This window comes from Trachemys scripta, chromosome 14 (assembly GCF_013100865.1).
Source record: "Trachemys scripta elegans isolate TJP31775 chromosome 14, CAS_Tse_1.0, whole genome shotgun sequence".
NCBI lineage: Eukaryota > Metazoa > Chordata > Testudines > Emydidae > Trachemys > Trachemys scripta.
In genome coordinates, this window is record NC_048311.1 from 3,329,794 (window position 1) to 3,351,393 (window position 21,600).

The window sequence follows — 21,600 nt, forward strand, 5'->3', positions numbered from 1 at the left end:
GGGCAAGAGCAGCTCCTGGCCTGTGTCCCTACTCTGTGGGCCCCCCATGGGGGATGGGGCCTCAGAACTGCAGCCCAGCCAGGGTAAGAGCCGTGTGACCTGGCAGCTGTGGGGAACCGCAGTAGACCCTCCACCTGCCCTGGATGGGGGAGCCAGTTCCCTCAGCCTCTCCTCATAAGTCATGTGTCCCAACCCCCTGATCATTTTCATTGCCCTCCACTGGACTCTCTCTAATTTGTCCATATCCTTTCTGAATAATCACTTCCCTCGATCTGCTGGCAATGCTCCTACTAATGCAGCCCAATATGTCATTAGCCTTCTTGGCAACAAGGGCACACTGCTGATTCATATCCAGCTTCTCATCCACTGTAATCCCCAGGTCCTTTTTTGCAGAACTGCTGCTTAGCCATTCGGTCCCCAGCCTGTAGCGATGCATGGGATTCTTCTGTCCTAAGTGCAGGACTCTGCACTTGTCCTTGTTGATTTCTTTTGGCCCAATCCTCCAATCTGTCTAGGTCACTCTGGACCCTATTGCTACCGTCCAGCATATCTACCTCTCTCCGCAGCCTAGTGTCATCCACGAATTTGCTGAGGCTGAAATTCATCCCATTGTCCATAACATTAATAAAGATGTTGAACAAAACCATCCCAGGACCGACCCCTCAGGCACTCCGCTTGGGCAAAGCAATCCCATCATGCTGAGCACCGAGGCAGAGTGGGTGAGACAGTGCAAAGGAGAGCAACTCCGAAGTCCTCTTCCACAACTCATCACTAGATGTCAGGGGAGAGCTCATTCAGACCCTGCCTACATTTGTCATAGCTGCAGTTCAAGAAAGCATCCTTAATCAACAAAGCACTTAAGCACTGAAGTCAATGGGTCTTAAGCAGGCACTCAAGTGATATCCTGAATGGAGGTCTGTAAGAGCTATGAAGTACAGATCCAGAATTCAGCTCCAGAGTTTTGAGTTGGGCCCACTAGGGAGCGATGACATTTAGGTCTAGATCTAGCTCTGGAATTCAGATCTTGAGTGGCATCCCATCCTCTTCCAACCTCCTATTGCTAAGAATGATCAAGCCCAGATCCAGAACACAGATCTGGAGGGGGGGTGTGGGTGGGTTGGGCATCTCTCTGCCTATGTTTTCCATCCGAGTCTCCTCCGCTGGCTGAAGCCCTGATGAATGACTCATTACCAGTTTAAGAAATTTGACACTGCAGATATGACCCTGTGACACCAGCTGGTCTCGGAATGGGAACACCCACATCTCATTCAGTGCCAAGCATTCATTAAAGTGAAAGCAGTTCCTGCTGTCAGGGAAAAGAGCCATGGCTGCTGTCTTCCTCCCCACTAACCTCCAAGACGAGGCAACTTGTTCGGTCTGCCTGGAGTTCTTCAAAGACCCCGTGTCCATAGAGTGCGGCCACAACTTTTGCCGAGCCTGCATCACCAAGAGCTGGAGAGGCCTGGAGATGGATTTCCCCTGCCCTCAGTGCCGGGAGATCTTCCCACAGAAGAACTTCAGGCCCAACAGGCAGCTGGCCAACATGTGCGAGATCATCAGCCAGTTTGCAGTATCTGGGACGAAAGAGGCTCTGGAGGAGGGGCTCTGTGAGAAACACAGGGAAGCATTCAAACTCTTCTGCAGGGATGATCAGAGGTCGATCTGCGTGGTGTGTGACAGATCCCGGGAGCACCGGCCTCACACTGTGGTGCCTGTAGAGGAGGCTGCCCAGGAGTACAAGGTATCTGTCTGTCTGTCTGTCTATCATCAGATCTGTATGTCTATCTATATTTGTATTTATCAAGTCTCCCTCTCCCACTCTATCATCTACATCCCCCACTGTGTTTCTAGCTACACCAGTGGTTCTCAACCAGGAGTATACAAACCCCTGGGGGTATGCAGAGGTCTTCCAGGGGGTACATCAACTTGTCTAGCTATTTGCCTAGTTTTACAACAGGCTACATAAAAAGCACTAGCGAATTCAGTGCAAACTAAAATTTCCTACAGACAGTGACCTGTTTATACTGCTGTATATACTGTACACTGAAATGTCAGTACAATATTTATATTTCAGTCGATTCATTTTATAATTATATGATAAAACTGCGAAGGTCAGCAATTGTTCAGTAATAGTGGCTGTGACACTTTTGTATTTTTAGGTCTGATTTTGTAAGCAAGTCGTTTTTAAGTGAGGTAAAACTTGGGGGCAATGCAAGACAAATCAGCCTCCTGAAAGGGGTACAGTGGTCTGGAAAGGTTGAGAATCACTGATCTACGCCATGAAAGCACATGGCAATCACCTAGTACAGAGGTTTTCCACAGAGCACTCTTCTGTGGGGAGCTGGCACATCATAAACTACTGGTCTCTCCATTTTCTCCAGCTGCACTAAAAGACATCTAAAAACACACAAAATACTTTCCTACCATTACCTTTCTGTGTAAGCAATTGCTGTGGCCGCTACCAAGATGTTATGTGATTGCAAATGGGAAGGGAGGGTGTGGGATCCTAATTCTAGAAGACAATCTCTCTGTCAAGAAATGGTGCATACTATGGGAAAGCTGGAGAATGCTGGCTCCAGTTAGTTTTCCTTAAGTATATTGAATTTAAGCCGTGTGATTGAAGGAGCCTGATGCTGCAAACGTTTACTTACTCAGTTGCCTTGCTAGAAAACGAAGGGTTAAATGAGCGAGAGTCTCCCGATCTATTTTTGTCAAGGGAGAATTCCCAAGGATGAATAAGGTCTTTTGCAGACACTGGTTCTCCTGAGCCGGGGCTAAGTTTAATTAAAATGGAATTTACAGCTGATAAATGCAGCAGTATTGTGTGTGTGAGAATGTCCTCTCGTGTATATATGAATATGTATGTGAGTTTCTTCTGTGTGTGTGTGTGTATGTGTGTGTGTGTGCATGCGCATATATGACTGCATTCCTTCTCTGTGTCTGTCTGTCTGTCTGTTTGTATGTATGCATAGGTCTGCCTCTTTTTGTGTGCGAACACGATTGTTTCATTTGTATGAGTGTGTTTGTGTGAGTAACCCTGAGTTTTTTCTCTTGTGTTGTCTCTGTGCACTGAGAACAAAATACACCAACACAATAAGACCCCAACAAAAACAAATAATAATAATCAAATAGAATGTTTCCCCTTGTTCCTAGGAACAAATTAAGAGCCGTTTGGATTTCCTGAAGAAAGAGAGACAAGAATTGCTGGAATTTAAATCAAAGGATGATAAGAAAAGCCAAGAGCTACTGGTGGGTGCCTGCTATTAATGACAAGATAGCAATGAGTTAGGAGCCTCTTATTGACATTTATGTCTGCACGGTGGTAAACTTGATTCTTCTTAGTATGTAACACTGTATTCCCATCAGGGGCGCCGGAACAGGTGGGACCAGGGGGTCATAGCCCCACACTTTTTACTGGCTGTAAGGGTGAGCGACAGCGGGAGAGGGCAGAGAGGAGTGAGCGGGGGGCAGGATCTTGGGGGAAGGGCAGTGCAAGGGCTGGGCCTTGGGGGAACTGGTGGTATGAAGGAGGGGGCTCAGGGAGAAGGGGCAGTGCAAGGGTGGTGCCTTAGGGGGTGGCGTGCAGCAGGGGACAGAGCCATGATTCAGGCACCTGTAGCCCCCCACCACTTTTAGGGTGCTTCCGCTGCTCCTGATTCCCATTGGGTTATTACGGAAATAGGTGTCATAGAAATACTAAAACTGACCTAAAATCTGAAAAGGGACTTGTGATTTTTGATGCTCCACCCCCCCCCCCCACACACACACACTTTTTTGGTGCCCTTGCCCTATTTAAGACACCTTAGAGTCATGGAACCCTGGATTTTAGAGGCCAGTCTGACCTCCTGCAAAACAGACCCAGAGCCCCCCCACCCAGTAATTTCTGCAACAAGCCCATCTTCCCAGTTTCAGCCATAGCGTGGCTTTTAGAAAGGCATCCAATCTTTATTTAAAGACTTCAAGGATGGAGAATCCACCACATCTGGTGCTTAATTTGTACCAGTGCCGAATCCTGGCACTTCTAGCCTTGGCAGTTCATAACCCCAGCACTTCTGGGCTTGCTGCTTTGGTTATGAATGTAAGAAAATTGCTTGAGCCCTGGCACCTCTTTCATTACAAAATTAAGCAGTGACCACATGCCTGCGGGAGTTGTTCTGAAGGTTAATTACCCGGTCAAAAATGGGAGTTAAAGGGGCTTAGTTTTCAGGGGATGTGAGCTCAGCACTTTCTGAAATCCTGGACTCTTTGTGGTGTCTCAAACTGGACCCTTCAAAATGGAAACCCCCCAAAATCATCGATCGCATTTGAGAATATAGGTCAGCAGCAACAACAGAGAGATTTTTCCAGTGGAAAGTATGGTAGTTCTTGTCTAGTCAAAGTGCAACACAACTACATAGCAAGCAGTGCAAAATGCTATTTAAGTCAACATTTATTGACTGCTGGCTCTGGACTCCCGCTGGATCACCAGCTGTTGTCTCGGTAGAAGGAAAAGGGAGCTGTTGATAACTTGAGACGCTCCTCTGGTGCTGAGCAAATACAGAGGCGTTGAAACTGTGTAACTTTGGTGGGAGCTGTGCAAATCACCACAGGGCTGGATCAAGCCCCATGTTCCCATTCCTCTGTCACTGGTCATGCCCCGCTGAGCCTCATGTATCCTGATCATCCTCAGAGACCTCGAGTACCATGCAAACTTCTACACAGATTTACACAGTTTCCCCTGCTTAGGATTATATCAGCCTGCTCGATTCAAGATTGAGGGGGGATGGGGTGTGAGAGGAGGATGTCACAAGGGAGTGGAACATAAATGCTTGATTTAGAGAAAATAAACAATGGAGGGGGGAGGGGAATCCAGCTTTAACTCGGAAAATTCGTGCAACCCAAATCTAGTGAAAGGAGAAAAAGAACCCAGGGGAAGTTTTTGACCATACATGCATTAGAGCAATACATTTCATTCCTTATCCTCTGTTACTATCTAGTGCCCATTTCATGTCATTCCTTCAAAGCTAAAGTTTATTGCCCTTCCCCCTTCTGTTTATTATCTTGCTATTATTAATTATTGATGATGATGATTATTATTACAGTTCCTAGGAGCCCCTGTCATGGACCAAGACTCCATTGTGCTAGGCACTGTACTAACACACAACTAAAAGTCCCTGCCTCGGAAGTACTTTCTCCCTGCCAATCAAACAGTATTGTAGTGGCTTAAGTGTAGACATACCCTTAGCCTGCAGAGTAGAAGTAATCTGGGACAGCCACAGGGCTGGCAGGGGAGAGGCTGCCAGGCAGAATTCTGCCATTCGTTGGTTGATAGCCTGGAAAATGGCAATGACAGCAGCCAGTCAGGTAAAGTTATTCCCAGCTGAACCTGGACCATGACTGCCTGCCAGTTTGCAGCTAGAACACAGCTCAAAAGTAGCACTTCCAAGTTGTCTGAAAGTTTTGGATGTCCCCCCAGGCCATTCAGATAAAAGGGAGAGTATTGCACACTAAACGCAGTGAGACTCATGATAGACTCATGAGAGCTGGCAACACTTGTTAATAATTCTGATGACATTTCAAGCCTAGCCAAAAGCCAGGCTGGCAGATGGTTAGATAACTGTCCCAGCAATTATTTTTGTGACCTGAGGCCGGAGTCACCTAACCATGCTTGTCTAACCAGTTTGCCTGGTCTTTCTCCTGTCTTTCTGTGTGACTGGATATCCCAGAGCACATTGTTCCACACTGTTGTCTCAGTAGAAGGAAAGGGGAGCTGTTGATAACTTGAGACGCTCCTCTGGTGCTGAGCAAATACAGCACTTTATACAGAAGTGAAAGTAAGCTGGTACAGTCCGGTACGGTGTACCGGCAAGAGCCAGTACGCCGTGCCGGACCGCACTGGCTCCCACAGCGGGGATTTAAAGGGCTCTGGGCTCCCCGCCGCGGCGGGAACTCCAGGCCCTTTAAATCCCGGCCCCAGCCCGGCAAGGCTCGGGGCTCCCCGCAGCTGTGGGAGCTCTGGGCCCTTTAATTTGCCTCTGAGCTCCAGGGGCTCCCAGCCACCTCTGCAGCTGGGAGCCCCGGGTTGATTTAAAGGCCCTGGGGCTCCCAGCCACAGCCAGTGCCCCAGGGCCTTTAAATCTTGAGAGCCCCACCTCTTCCAATTGAGGCCACGCCTCTTCCAGATGAGGCCACGCCCCCCTCAGGACTCCGGCAGTACCAGTAAGTCCTGTAAATTACTTTCACCCCTGACTTTATACCATGCTGAGTCACATACATATTTGTCCAGAATACGCCGATACAAGCACAGCCATGCTATGTGATGGCTGTGCGTGCACAAATGCACTTCAGCCCCAGCGGTGTGGTGATAAAACTACCGTGTGCACACAACCAGCAGCCACAGGCATAGGCACCAACCCAGGGGTGCTCCAGGGGGAGGAGTGGGGATGGGGTTCACTCAGGGGAGAGGGTGGAACTGGGCAGGAAGAGGTGAGGTGGGGGTAGGGCTTGGGGAAGGAGTGGAGTGGGGGCAGGGCCTGGGGCTGAGCGGGGGTTCAGCACCCCCGGGGACAGGAGGAAGGTGGCACCCGTGGCCACAGGCCCTAGTCTTTGTGCCGTCTCCCAGTCTGCCCCTTAAAGTAGCAGAAGGGCCCCATCAACATCTGTAGAGCCATCATCGCATGTCCCTTCTCAAAACTCCCCTCTTCTGGGCGCGTACAGAAAGGCACACCCACATTTGTCACCCTGTCCTCCCTCCCCATTTGCTGGTCTCATCCATCCGCCTCTTCCATTTTGCCTTTTAGGGCACGTCTACACTACAAAATGAAGTTGGCCTAACTTATGTCAGCGTACAGTCACTGCGGTAATTACGTCACTTGGGTGTGTTTACACTCTGCAGCTTGTGTCGGTGGTGCATGTCCTCACCGGGAGCGCTTGCACCGATTGTACTGTCACTGTGGGGAAGCTTCTGAAGGTCGGTAACAGTTGATGTAAGCAACGCAGCGTCTATACTGACACTGTGTCAACCTAACTACGTCCACATTGACTCTATGCCTCTTGTAGAGGTGGAGTTAGTAAGTCGGTGTAGTGGGTGAGGTACATCGGTGGGAGCGAAATTTTAGTGTAGACGCTGACAGAGCTGGGTTGACGTAAGCTGCCTTGCGTTGACCTAACTCTGTAGTGTAGACCAGGGCTTAGTTTTTAAGCTCTTTGGGCCTTGAAGTCCCCCTTCAATATATAAATGATGTAGTCAATATGTAATTAGTTGGTTGGAACTGGGTTAAATGAGAGCATAACTAACTGGGGTTGTGTGAATTTACTTATAGTTCAGAGATCACATAAAGCGGAAATTCACTCATGTTCTTCACAAGTTTATAGGCAATCTAAGGTTCTTATCAGCCCACCATTACCATAATATCTAAGCACCTCACAGTCTTTAATGTTTTCATCCTCACGGCACTCCTGTGAGGCAGGGCTGTGCTACTACCCCCATTTTACAGATGGAGAACAGAGGCCCAGAAAGACAAAAGCCTGAGCCAGAGCCCACTGAAGTGTGTGGAAAGACTCCCATTGACTTTAATGGGTTTAGGGTCAGACCCTGAGGCAGGAGCGTTGGAAGCTTCCTAGAAGTGTGGAGGGGGGGCACCAGCGCCTGAACCATAGCCCCGCCCTTCACTCTGCCCCTTCCCCAAGGCCCCGCCTCTGTGCTGCCTCTTCCCCCAGAGGCCCCACCCCCACACCACCTCTTCTCCCTGAGACCCTCCCCTGCAATGTCTCTACCCCCTGAGACCCCTCCCTTGCACCACCTCATCCTCTTGAGATCCCGGCCCCTGCTCGCTCCTCTCTGCCTCCTCCCCCCATCGCTTGCCCTTAAGGCAGGTAAAAAGTGGGAGGGCTAGCTTATTTATTTAAGATATGCTCTCGTAACAAAAGGAATTCTTTTTGTGGGGTGAGTTCTAAGTCCTGTGTTGTTCAGGAGGTCACATTAGATGATCTCAACAGTCCTTTCTGGCACCGGAATCTATGGAAATTTGGGGGGGTTGGTTGAATTGGTATTCGTCAGTGGGAACCTGTTTCAGCAAAAATTTCTGACTAGCTCTATTCACTACCTCATGCTGCCATTGCATTCAGCGATGTACAATCCATCAAATGAGTTTACTGACCTGCCCTCTATCTGGTCATTTATTTTTGTTGAAGAAAACTATAGAGTTGGAGCGGCAGATGCTCATCTCTGAATTCGAGGGTCTGCGCCAGTTTCTGCACGACCAGGAGCATCTCCTCCTGAGCCAGCTGGAGAAGATGGAGAAGGGCATCGCCAAGAAGCAGAATGAGAACCTCACCGAGCTCTCCAAGGAGATTTCACTCCTCAACCAACTGATAACAGACTTGAAAGAGAAAATCCAACAGCCGGTGCTTGAGTTGCTCAAGGTAAGGCTGGAGCCATGAGCTCTTGGGCATGGAAGGAGAAGGCCTTTACCCATCAGCATCACAAAATAAGACGCCTCAATAACGGCAGCCATTTCTCCCAACAGAATACATACATAAATAAAAATGAATGGCCGGGTGTGGGGCGTGGATGGGAATTTTGATTTGAAAAATGTCCAACCAGCTCTACTTCTGACTGATGGCTGCATTCAAAGCTATTGGGATTGGTACACAAAAGAGAGTGCGTCATGGGGGAATTCATCCCCGCCGCTCCATGTTATTTCTTTTAGCCCAAGCAGCTAGCTAAAACATTTGTGGCAGGGATGGTGTCCCTAGCCTCTGCTTGTCAGAAGCTGGGAATGAGCGACAGGGGATGGATCACTTGATGATTACCTGTTCTGTTCATTCCCTCTGGAGCACTGGCCACTGTCAGAAGGTAGGATACTGGGCTAGATGGACCCTTGGTCTGACCCAATAGGGCCATTCTTATGTTCTTATGTCTTGCGGGTCGTTCCAGCTGGGAGGAGAAATTGGTGGTGGAGTCAGAGACCTTTCATGCAATCTAGTTCATTTACAAGTCCTGTTTCCCAGAACACAGAAGGACCCAAACAACAGAAGATCATATCTTTGCTCACAACTCCAAGCCTCCTTTCACTAGCAGTACTTCGTGATTGTCCAGGGTGTATCTGTAGTGTCTCTTCCAGCCTGTCCCTGTGTGGTTCACCCACACATCCTCACCCAGTAACCAGCCCATATGGTTCTAATTCCTTGCATATCCCTATGTTTTAGGTGGGGGCTGCAATAAACGAGCTTAAGTGTTTTTTGCAGGTATCTGACATTCTCCTCTAGCTTCAATGACATTTTGTCCAAACCACAACCCTCCACTGAAGCGCTGGTTGGAGGATTTCAGTGGTATCTTGTGTTGGGCTCTCTGCACAAGGGTCCGTTTCATCCATAGAGCCAAATCCTCAGCTGGTTGAAAATTGGTACACATCCATTGAAGTCACCTGTGCTGATATACACACAGGCTGGGTATCTGGCCCTCAGCTCTTATAAAATGTAAGGAACAAGGGGAATGTCTTATCCGGAATTATCAATGTGGGAAATGTCAGTGTAGGCATAGGCACTGACTCCGTGAGTGCTCCGGGGCTCAAGCACCCATGGAAAAAAAATAAGGGGTGCTCAGAACCCATGGACCATGGCTCCACCAGCACTTGGCCTCTTTTCGGGTGGCCCTGCCTGTGCTGTACCTCTTCCCCTGAGGGCCCCGCTCCACTCCCTCCCTCCGTCACTCACCCTTAATGGAGGAGGGGGCAGAAAGGAGCAAGCAGCACAGTGGGTAGGAGGCACTTGGCTGAGGGGTGGAGAGGAGCGAGTGGTGAGTGGGCGGGAGGGCATCGGGGGGAGGAGGTGAAGAGGAGCAGGTGGGAGGCGCTCAGGGGAGGGAGCAGAGGAGAGTGAGGGAGCCGCCGGCGGGCGGGCAGGGGCAGCCTTTGGAGAGGGGGAAGTGCGAGGGTGGGAAGAGATGGAGTGGGGTTGTGGCTTTGGGGGAAGAGGCCGAGTGGGAGTGAAGACTCGGGGCAGAGCAAGGGTGGAGCACCCACCAGCAAAAAAGAAAGTCAGTGCCAGAGTGTAGGGACTTAATTTTGGCCATGACTAGGGATTGAAAAGAGAAAAGAGTAACGAGGAGTCCAGTGGCGCCTTAAAGACTAACAGATTTATTTAGGCATAAGATTTTGTGGGTACTTAGAGCTAATACTGATACTTAGAGCTAAAGTATGAGTTTGAAGTCAAGGATAAGGACTAATGCATAGGAGCACTTATAGACTTGCGTTTGGTGGGTAGTCCACAGAGCGGGTGGGAATGAAGAACACACCCTGTCCAGTGAGTGACATGAATGCAAGGGAGTATCTCTTTCTTTCCCCTCTTCTAGGATGTGACGAGCATCTTGAACAGGTACGGAGCCACGTTTTTTTTACACTTCCTCATGCTTTTCTCACGAGTGCTGCTGAACAGTCAGTGTTAGCCCTTCAGAGATAATCAGGGACACGAGGGCACACTGGGACAGAAAGGGTGCCTGCCACTCCACACAAACCCTGGGCTCCTTCTAGCATCTTCTGTGGAAATTTAGAAACCCTCAGAAACTCTCAGATCTCCTTTTCCTACCAGGGAGCTCAATCAAGCACCAGATTGAAAACCATGGAGACTGGAGTCCTGCTTTTATTTGTCTGTGTAACATACAACTCATCCTTTACGTATCCCATGAGCACCATTTATGTCAGTGATTCCCAACCTGTGGGGCGTGGAGGAACGTTTTGGGGGGAGCAGCAGGGAGGAAACACCACCCAGCTCTGTTCTGCCCCCAGCTCTGCTCAGGCCCTGCTCCCAGCCCTGGCCCTGCCCCCCAGCCATTCCCGGCTTCAGACCTGCCCCCAGTTGTGGCCCAGCCTTGGCCCCCTTACCCCTGTCCACACACACTCCCTCCACTGGAAGCTGTGGCCCTGCTCCCAGCCCTGAAAAGTTTGAGGACCACTGATTTAAACCCTTAGGATGAAATTCAGCTTGGCACGGTGGCTCAGACATGGTGTGGCGCACCACTACTTAAACCTCACCTATAGCCTGATCCAAGGCCCTTTGAGGTCACTGGGCATCTTTCAGTGACTTCGATGGCCTTTCTTTTAAGATCTTGATGTCGGACTCCAGTGTTGCATAGTTCCGTCGGCAGGCCCTAGTTGCATCGCATAATTCCATTGGCAGGCCCGAGATCCATTACATAGTTCCATCAGCAGGAACTGAGGATGTTGCATAGTTCCTCGGCACTGAGACGGATTTTACCCAGAGTCAGTGACAGCCTTCCCCACCAAGGTAACAAAATCCTGCCCTGAAGTATGGCACAATAACCAGGATGCTAGTGGAGGACTTTCAAATTCTGCAGTTAAGTGCTTGCTCTGCCAATTTGTCTGGGACCTCTTGGGGGATATTGGACAAGTCTCTTAGGGTATGTCCACGTGGCAAAGAAAAACCTATGGCTGGCCGGTGTCCAGGGCCGGCTCTAGGCACCAGCAAACCAAGTACATGCTTGGGGCAGCACATTTTCAAGGGCGGCATTCTGGCCATCTTTTATTTATTCATTTATTTATTTGTTTGTTTGTTTGTTTTTGCTTCGGATGGCAAAAGCCTAGAGCCAGCCCTGGCAGCAGCAGCACGTCGCCCTGGGGCCGCTGCGGTTCGCGCCGCAGGGGAGCAGCACCCGCACCTTGTGCCTGGGCTGGGCAGGCTCCTAGTGGGGGACACTCAGGCTGGGGGCCGCCCCTCGAGGCACACGGAGCCACCTGCAGATGCCACAGGGTGACCGCCCCCCCAGGCAGCAGCCGGGCTGGGCGAAGTGGCCCGAGCCACCCAGGGACTGCGGCAGGGTGGCCAGAAGCAGCAGCGGGGCCATAGAGGGCGGGGCGCTGCCATGCAGGGCCCACATCCCGCTCTCCGGGGCTCCGCTCCCTCTGGGGCTACCCTGCCCTGGCTCCTCAGTCCCCTGCCAGGGAGGTCCCCTGGCTTTGCCCTCCTGGGTCCTGGCCGGTCCTGGAGGTGGGAGCCCAGACTGGAGGGACCCTGGGCTGAGGCGCGGCCCGGGAGCCCTACCGCTTACCCCGACCCTGCCAGCGCCAGACCGGCTGGAGGTGAGGGGGAAGCGGGCGGAGTCAGCACTGGTGGGGGGAGCCCAGGGCTGGGGCGGCAGGGGGTGCGTGTAGGGTGGGGGTGAGAGCCCAGGGGGGGGATTTTTTTAGCTTGGGGCGGCAAAAAACCTAGAGCCGGCCCTGCCTGTGCCAGCTGACTCGGGCTCAAAGAAGTTGGGCTGCTGCTTGTTGTTTAAAGGAGGCAGTTTGGCCTAGTGATCCGAGCATTAGATGGGGCTTCAGCAGACATGCCAAACCCACAAAAAATCTGCAGAAATTCGGCTTGTTTTTGGCTTAATTAGCTTGTGAGTTGCTTGTTGGCTAGTTTTTGTTGCTTGTTTGGCTTGTAGCTTTTTGCTTGTTGTAGCTTATTGCTTCTTTCTTTTGATTGGCTCCAGGCAAGCAGGGGCAAGGGGCAAGCAGGGGCAAGAGTGGGGCGGGGAGACTCAGGGGTGCACAGTGATCCCACCACAGGCCCAGACTGCACGCCGGGGGGATCTAGTCACATAGAGTGTTGGGGTTCTTAGGGACTGGCTTGTTTTGGCCTTGTTTTGAAGTGGGAATAGCTTTTGGTTTATTTATAAGGTGACCAGACAGCAAGTGTGAAAAATCGGGACGGGGGTGGGGGTAATAGGAGCCAATATAAGAAAAAGACCCAAATATCGGGACTGTCCCTATAAAATTGGGACATCTGGTCACCCTACTTATTTACCACATGAAAGTTGGCAACTGTGGACTTCAGGAGGTGTGGATTCTATTCCTGGCTGTGCAGGGGGGATGATGGGCCGCAGTTTTCCCCTCTGTGAATGGGGATCATGATACTGACCTCCTTTGAAGTCTGCTGATGAGAAGAGCTACATATAATTAAAAGTAGGGGATAGCTCCCCCTCCTTTCTCTGGCTTGGGTCAGCAGTCCACTCCTCTCCACTTTGTCTGGCATGGGGAAATCTCCCTCTCCTGTTTCAATCTATTTTATACAGTGCCTGAGAAGGTCCCACTCAAAGGGTGAGAAGAAGGGTTCGTCTCCTTGGGCTGTTCAGTCCTTTATCCCTGGGCTGAGTCCTCCAGTTGTGGTGATAAATAATTAAAAACAAACCAAGACATTAACAGAAAGAGCTTGAGCGTCTTCTCTCTGCAGGCATATCCCCACATCCACCCAGAGGAGCGGGGAGTCACATATCTCTGCAGCATTGTACATGCTTCTCCTGGCCCCCTGAGTGGTTGGGGATCTGTCTATGACGAGCTGATGAGATGAGGATAGGGTAGGGCACTGATTCAATGCCCAGTGAAGTTAATTGGATTCTTTTCATTGACATCAATGGATCACATCCAAGCAGCAGAGAAGATGTGAGGACTGGTGTGCTAAGTCCATGGTTTACTACACATGCTCCCCTGAGAAATAAGTGAGATAGATAGATCTTGATGAATACTATACATTGAATTCATTATTTGCAGAATATTGTCATTTTTTTCAGTGAACATATTCAGCTAGCACTATAGCTGGAGAAATACTATTAATCAACACCACTTCAGTATGACTAGCCCAGTTTTGTGGTGGAAGACATAAGTGGGGCTTAAAATTTGTGCTGGCCCTTCTGCCCAAGGAGTGAATTTCATTCTCAAGCGCTAACACAAAACGAATTGGATACTTTGGTGAATATTTGTGAGCATTGGAGCAGCTCTATAGATCATCATCATAATATAGAACAATTTCCATTTTTTCTTCAGAAGCAATGGTCTGAAGTTTCAGAAGCCAGTTCCTGTCTCTTCTGATATGAAAAGCTCTATCAGCAATTTCTCTCTCAAGACTGTTGTCCTCAAGGGAGTGTTCAAGAAATTCAAAGGTGAGTAGAAGGAAAACCTCTATTTTAAAATATACTTGGCCTTCAGTAATGTTTTCTATGGATTTTGGTGCTAAAGAGGTCCCTGATATGTTCAGTGCCCAAGGGAAAAGATAATGATTCTTTGTGCGTGTCTTTTTTAGCCTCTTTGGTAACAGATTATTGCACCAACCAAGAGCAGCCAGTAGATGGTGCTAAGAGATTTCAAAAGCATGAGAAATTAGTGAAACTAAAAACAACAGGGCCTTTCTTAGATGAAAATCCCATGAGATGAAATTCACTCCTGAACCAAGAGCCTTTGCCACTGAAGCCCGGTTTTGAGGTTTTAAGTGGTGCCTAGACCTCTGCAGAAGGGGGAATTTCACCTACTGACTTCAGTGGACAATTTGCTTGACTAAGAACCAAAAATAAGAACAAGGCCCAACAACATTAGAGAAGCTCTGTAGAGCTCTGTGACTACAGACAGACTCATGGGACAGAATTTGAGAGAGATGTTAAACATTAAGGCCAGTCAAGAAGTGACTGGCAATGATAATGTTTACAATGATTTTTCACTCATTATTGACACCCAAAAACAGTCTGTTAGCTAAGCGTGACTCCGCTGAGTATTCAGGCTCTTCTCAAGTCGAAAGCAATGAGGTGGATTTCCCAAGGTTGCCAACGCTTCTCAATTTTATCACTAGTCTGCTGACACTGGGCATTGTGCTCAAAACCCCAGCTTCCCAGAGTCAGGCTATTTCATGAGAATCTCCGCTGTCATGTTTTTAAAAAGGAAGTTTCTAGACCATGTGGTTGCACAGAAAAGCTTGAGAACATGGCCCGAGAGTGTAGCCTAAAGTCTCAGAAACCAGACAGCACAGAAAAATAAGAAAAGTATTAATATTTTAAGCCAATCTCATGATTTTTGAGAGCTAGGGATTGGCCATCCTGGGCAGCGTGTATAAGAGGCCAGGGGAATCTAAGCTTCCCCAAAAAAGGCCAGCCATGCAGGGTGGAAATGCCGTGGATGTGGTGCAGGTCACCCCTCCGGAGGCATGTCAGCCAGTCACCACCTTTGAAGCACCGGAAGTGAAGCTCCATAGAAGTAGGAGGTGGGGCCTGGGCTCCACTCTGCCCCCCACTCCGCCTCTTCCCTTGAGGTTCTGCCCCTCGGCATCGGCACTAACTGACTTTCTTCTTCTTTCAGAGACTCTGCAGGATGAACTGGGAAAAGGTGAAAAAGGTAAAAGGAACGTAGTCTTTACCTTGTGGTTGTAAGTTACACAGGGTTTTGGCACAGGTGCCAACTTTCTTCTTTCCGGGTGGGTGCTCCAATCCCCTCTGCCCTGAGGCCCCGCCCCCACTCTGCCCCTTCTCTCAAGGCCCCACCCTTGCTCTGTCTCTTCCTGCCCCCACTCCACTCCCTCTCCCCAGCGACCCCTGCCCACTGCTGAACAGCTGATCGGCAGAGCCCACTACACAGCTGATTGGTGGGTGCTGAACCCACTGTTTTTTTCCACACTGGAGCACCCATGGAGTCGGCACTTACGAGCTTTGGTGGAGGAAAAATGACAATTTTAATTTTCTTCTCTCTCAATGGTTTCCAGATGCAGTTGGCTTAGGCCTGGTCTACACTAAAAAGTGAAGTTGACCCAACTGTGTCGCTCAGGAGTGTAAAAAATCCACACCCCATAGCTACAAAGCTAAGCCAACCTAATTCTCCAGGTAGACTGCACTAGGTCAACAGAAGCATTCTTTTGTTGACCTCCCTGCCTCTTGTGGTGGTGGATTACCCACGTTGACGGGAACGCCTCTCGTTAGCATCGGTAGTGTCTACACTGAAGCACTACAGTGGCCCAGCTGCAGCTGTAGCATTTCAAATGTAGACTCAGTTCAAGAGTCAAAAGGTCCTGACAATTCTCAAACTGTGGGTTGGGACCCCAAAGTGAGTTGCAACCCTGTTTTAATGGGGTTGCTAGGGCTGTCGTTAGACTTGCTGGGGCCTGGGGCCCAAGCCAAAGCCTGAGCCCCACCACCTGGGGCCAAAGCCAAAGCCCCAGGGCTTCAGCCTTGGGTGGCGGGGCTCAGGTTACAGGCCCCCCACCTGGGGCTGAAGCCCTTGAGCTTTGGCTTTGCCAGCCCCATACCCCCATGCCCAGGGTGGTGGGACTTGGGCAGGCTCAGGGTTCAGTCACTGCTCCTGGGGTCCTGTAGTGATTTTTGTTGTCAGAAGGGGGTCGCGGTGCAATGAAGTTTGAGAACCCTGCTCTAAACAAAACGTTATGGTTCTTTCAAAAGTTTACAACTGAACACTGATTTAATAAAGCTTTGAAACTTTACTATGCTGAAGAAAAATGCTGCTTTCCTTTTTTTTTTTTTTTTTTGGTAGTAGTACCCCATTAAAACAGGGTTGCAACTCACTTTGGGGTCCCAACCCACAGTTTGAGAATTGTCAGTTTAGAGGTACGACCCTTTCAGAGTTATGAACAAACTCCATTTCTGAGGTGTTCGTAACTCTGAAGTTCTACTGTATCTGTGCTGGTAACAGGCCTTGTGTAGATGTAATTATGCCAGCAAAAATACCTTATTCCGTTCAGGGAACTGGTTTAAGCTATACCAGCAAAATAACTCAGCTGCATCTCCACTATGATTAGCTATGCTGCTATATCTTACTGATAGCAAACCCTTTTAAGTGTAAACAAGACCAAATTGGGCCTTTACTCCGTGAGAAATCAAGAGAGTACACTGTGAAGAAGGGACTGATCCAAAGCAAATTGCTGTCCAATGTTCTTTTCAACAGGCTTTAGATCAGACCATAAGTTATAATTCACGGCAATGTTGTCAACTCTCACAATCTTATCACATGTCTCACGATAGCTGATGTTTTATTTAAAGCCCCAGTACCAGGAATCATGTGATTCGAGAGAATCTCAGCTTTCATTTTTTTAAAAAAGAATAAGTTCCCAGCCCTGTTGTCTGTGGCAAGATTGGAAAAATGTGACCTGAGGGCATCCCAAAGACTCAGAAACCAGCTAACAAATAACCCCTCATTTCTTATTGGTTTTTTAAAACCTTGGGATGTTTAAGCCAATCTCAGGATTTCTGTAGGGATGGGGGTCAGACTTGTGATTTTTGAACATTTGGGGTTCACAAACTTGCAAGGGGTAAAATCCACCCAGGTGCAGAGAACATACGAATGGCCACACTGGGTCAGACCAAAGGTCCGTTTAGCCCAGTATCCTATCTTCCAACAATGGTCAATGCATGGTTCTTTGGAGAAAATGAAAAGAACTAGTAATCATCAAGTGATCCATCCTCTGTGGCCCATTCTCAGCTTCTGGCAAACAGAGGCTAGGGACACCATCTCTGCCCATCCTGCTAAGAGCCATTGATGGACTTATCCTCCATGAACTTATATAGTTCTTTTTTTAACCCTGTTATAGTCTTGGCCTTCACAACATCCTCTGGCAAAGAGTTCCACAGGTTGACTGTGCATTGTGTGACAAAATACTTCCTTTTGTTTGTTTTAAACCTGCTGCCTATTAATTTCATTTGGTGACTCCTAGTTCCTGTGTTATGAGAAGGAGAAAATAACAGACATGGCCCACCCACCACCTTAGTCCTACTCAAGGCCTATTTTGGAGGCCAAAGCTTGAGATAAATGATCCCTAAGCCTTGTAGTGATCTCTGCTAAGGTGTGAATTTCATCCAGTGACAATACGAGAGGCAGAATCAAGACTGCAATCATTTTTTAAAAGTGCATAAAATCAATATTACCCTTTAAATGAATCCAGGTGATTTCATGGCTCAGATATTTTGGGGCTACACCCTCTGCCTAGTACAGACCCCCTCTGTTAACAAACAGACCTTTCACCCTCATTCTGTTCTAGTCCACATCACTTTCACGGCTGCCACACCACCAGCTTTCACACCCATCTCTGTGGTGCTGCCACAAAGTCTTGACCTTTCGCAGGCGCAGCTGAGGGCCTGGGCAAAGCCCCAGAGGTCCTAGGCTGAGGTTTTCAAGCCTGGGTGCCTAAAGTGGGGCTCCTCAACTCATAACTGGGCAGCTAGATCTCTAAGGGCCTTGTTTTCAGAAGCGGTGAGCAGCCACCAATCCAACTGAAGCCAATGGGAGTGGCCGGATCTGGGAAGCCAGAGCTGAACGCTCTTAAATTTGAAGCAGTTTGGGGGAGGCAAAACAGAAGCCACATTGGCTAGGCCAATGGGCATAAAACCATGAGGCAAAATCCAGCCTCTGTTGAAGTCAATGGTAGTTTTGTAACTGACTTCAGTGGGGCCAAGGTTTCATCCATGAGGACAAAGATGGAGCCTATTTAAATTCATTGGGAAATTTCAGGCCCTTTTTTGTGGTACTGAAAAGCTGGGATTTTCAGTGAAGCGTGAGGGAATTTAGGCCTTGGAAGCCAAATCCCTGATGCTCCTAAAACCCCAGATTCTGTTTGCCAAAATCTGGGAATGGGTGACAGGGGATGGATCATTTGATGATTGCCTGTTCTGTTCATTTCCTCTGGGGCACCTGGCATTGGCCACTGTCAGAAGACAGGATACTGGGCTAGATGGACTTTTGGTCTGACTCAGTACAGCGGTTCTTATGTTCTTATGCTAACACAACTTGACAGTTCATGGGAGGAAGCTGTATTGCTTGAGAACATGCCATTTTCACCTCACAACTTTGCTGGCTATAGTCACAATTTCAGGTGACAGGGTGCGTCTGCACAGCAACTAGACACTCGCGGCTGGCCCGTGCCAGATGACTCAGGCTCGCAGGGCTCAGGCTGCGGGGCTGTTTCACTGCTGTGTAGACCTCTGTGCTTGGGCTGGAGCCAGGGGTCTAGAACCCTGTGAAGTGGGAGGATTCCAGAAGTCGGGCTCCAGCCCAAGGCCAGAAATCTACTCAGCAATGAAACAGTCCAAGCCCCACGAGGCCAAGTCAGCTGGCATGGGCCAGCCACAGGTTTTGTGCTGTGTGGACATACCCTTAAGCTCTCTGATTGTTTTAAGCCTGACTTTGTGAATAAAGCATCATTTTATCTACCCTCTTCCTTAAAACGCATCTGAATCCAATCTGAGGTATGGAGATATGTTTAGGCCAAGATTTTCAACAACGACTGGTAGATATTCTAAGGATACTCAGTTTTTAAGAGGCTCTGATTTTTAGAAGATGGGGTGTCAAGCCCCTTATGTGTCTCACGTCGAGCACCTAAATATGTAAGTGGCCTCATTTTTAGAAGTGCGGAGCCACCACAAATCCAGCTGAAGCCAGTGGGAGCTGCAAATTCAGATCTGAATCGTCTCAACTAGGAACCAGTTTGGACTGGAGGCTCCAGGAAATGGAGGCACCCCAATTTTGAAAAACTTGACCTAAGTATCAGTTGCTTTTTATTACAGCAGAACCCTTGTTTTACAAACTAATGAGGGAGTGAGGCATTCATAACATCGGAAAGGTCATAAAAATGCACCTCTCAAAAGATGCAGCAGGGGGCACTTCATTGCTTTCTTAGTCCTTCAAACCACAGCAAAGTGATTTCCAGAGCACTGAAGGCATCAGAACGTACAAGGACAAGCTCTTCATTGACATCACCATCATAATGGGATTTCCCCCTTCTACTCTCATTGGGAAAAATGGTCATTCATAAAATCAAGCGTAGGTGCCGAGTTGCCAAGTTGCTGGGGTGTGCTCAACCCGCGTTCTGCCCCTGGCCCTGCCCCACTCCACCCATCCTCCAAGCCTCTGCCCTGCCTCTTTCCACCCCTGCCCCATCTCTTCCTGCCCCCAGTCCTCCCCCTCTCTCCCAGCATCTCCTGCATGCCACAGAACAGCTGATCCATGGCAGGCACTGGGAGGAAGGGAGAAGATCTGATGAGAGGGGCTGCCAGCAAGAAGGAGGTGCTGGGGAGAGGGGGAGGCACTGACCTATGGGGCTGCCAGTGGATGCAGAGCACCCACTTTTTTTTTTCTGTGGGTGCTCCAGCCCTGGAGCACCCATGGAGTCGGCACCTATGAATTCAAGCTTCCAGTGCAGATATAAAATTGCTAATCATTTGCATGGGGTTTGCATCATTTCTCCTTCTGCTAGTAATTCTACATTGTTGTTATTATTATCCACAGAGGACCTGACTCTGGATCCGGATACAGCCAACCAGCTCCTTATCCTATCCACAGATCTCAAGAGTGTGAGGATGGGATGCCGAAAACAGGAGCTGCCTGACAACCCCAAGCGATTTGACACTAACTCCCGGGTGCTGGCTTTGGAAGGATTCAAGTCGGGAAGGCATTACTGGGAGGTGGAAGTGGGGGCTTCAGACGGCTGGGCTTTTGGGGTGGCCAGGGAGTCGGTGAGAAGGAAAGGTCTGACTCAGTTTTCCCCCGAGGAGGGGATCTGGGCAGTGCAGCAAAACGGAGGGCGCTACTGGGCTGTCACCTCCCCTCAACGCACCCCGCTTTGCACTGGTGAGAGGCTCAGTAAGGTCCGAGTTTACCTAGACTACGAAGGGGAAGAAGTGTCATTCTACAACGCTGAGAATATGCAGCACATGTTTACCTTTAATGTTGCCTTCAATGAGAGGGTGTTCCCCCTCTTTTCCGTCTGCTCCACAATCACCTACATTAAACTGTGTCCCTGAAACTTGCAAAACAATTCACTGAAGACTTACCCAGGTGCCCCTCACAGAAAAAGCAGCCAGAAACCATGAAGATGAGCATGGCATTAATGCAACAGCTAGGTAGTTAGCTAGCTAGCCTAGGCAGTTGCTTGTGTTTTCACGATCAGGTGATCTAGCCCTGACCAGAACAAGTCCAGTCAACATGGCCGTTGGTCTACATCTGCAATCCGTGAGGTTGGGCCAAAAGCTCCTTAAAATCAATAAACAGACTCCAGTTGATTTAAGTGGGCTTTGGATCAGGCCCCAGGGCGGGTGCAATGAGGGGAGATTTTCAGAAAACTGCCAGTATAGACAAAGATTAGCAGGGCAAAAGCAATATGACCGGGTCTAAGGACTTGTAAATTACCACATTTAAGCCAAACCAATTTAAATAAGGACTGCTCTGGTTTATATGCATCAATTCGCGGGGTTTTGCTCTAGTCTAACAAGATCAATCGTAAATCCATATAGTTAAACTGTTGCAAATTTTCTAATACAAACCAGGTCTAACGCTGCTGGAAACAGCTGAGCCTTGTCTAAATTTCAGCTTCCATCACTGGAGCTGCACCAGTCCAGCAATTGCTTAACAGTTTCCCTATAGTAGCGGAGGCCTTAGTGAGAGCCTCTGATTGTTGTCTGTATTTGAAGGCTAGATGCTAGTCCTATTTGTGTGACCCATGCACCTCTTCTGTATCTCTTGATGTGTAAATTGTTTGAAAGTCAATGGCAAATAATTCTTTGCATGATGGGGCTTGGAAGCTCATTGATTATCAAAAGGCCTTGTAGTAGAAATAAAATCTGAAGGCGTTCTATGAACATTTATTTTGCTTTCATTTGATATTATTCAGAATTGGCCTCATACATTTTCCATACGATCAGACCCAAGGATTATACACCATTTAAAACTGGGCTTGAATGGGATGAAAGTGATATTTCAGTCTTGTGCTGGCTTTCTTCAGTGTGGGGAATATCTCTCATAATTTATTTTTATTAGAAGCCCCCAGACTTATGTATTTATACAGGAAAACTTCAGCACGGTG

The 21,600-nt window shown here is 48.9% G+C and overlaps 1 protein-coding gene across 1 annotated transcript; it reads left to right on the forward strand.

Moving 5' to 3' along the window:
* Positions 1–1,283: 1,283 nt before the first annotated feature.
* On the forward strand, positions 1,284–21,376 carry TRIM7 (tripartite motif containing 7). The gene is made up of 7 exons (XM_034789505.1): positions 1,284–1,741; positions 3,154–3,249; positions 8,173–8,403; positions 10,334–10,356; positions 13,803–13,918; positions 15,102–15,137; positions 20,028–21,376. The coding sequence occupies exons 1-7, from the start codon at positions 1,325–1,327 to the stop codon at positions 20,540–20,542; spliced, it is 1,434 nt and encodes a 477-aa protein (XP_034645396.1). The 5' UTR covers positions 1,284–1,324; the 3' UTR covers positions 20,543–21,376.
* Positions 21,377–21,600: the final 224 nt, after the last annotated feature.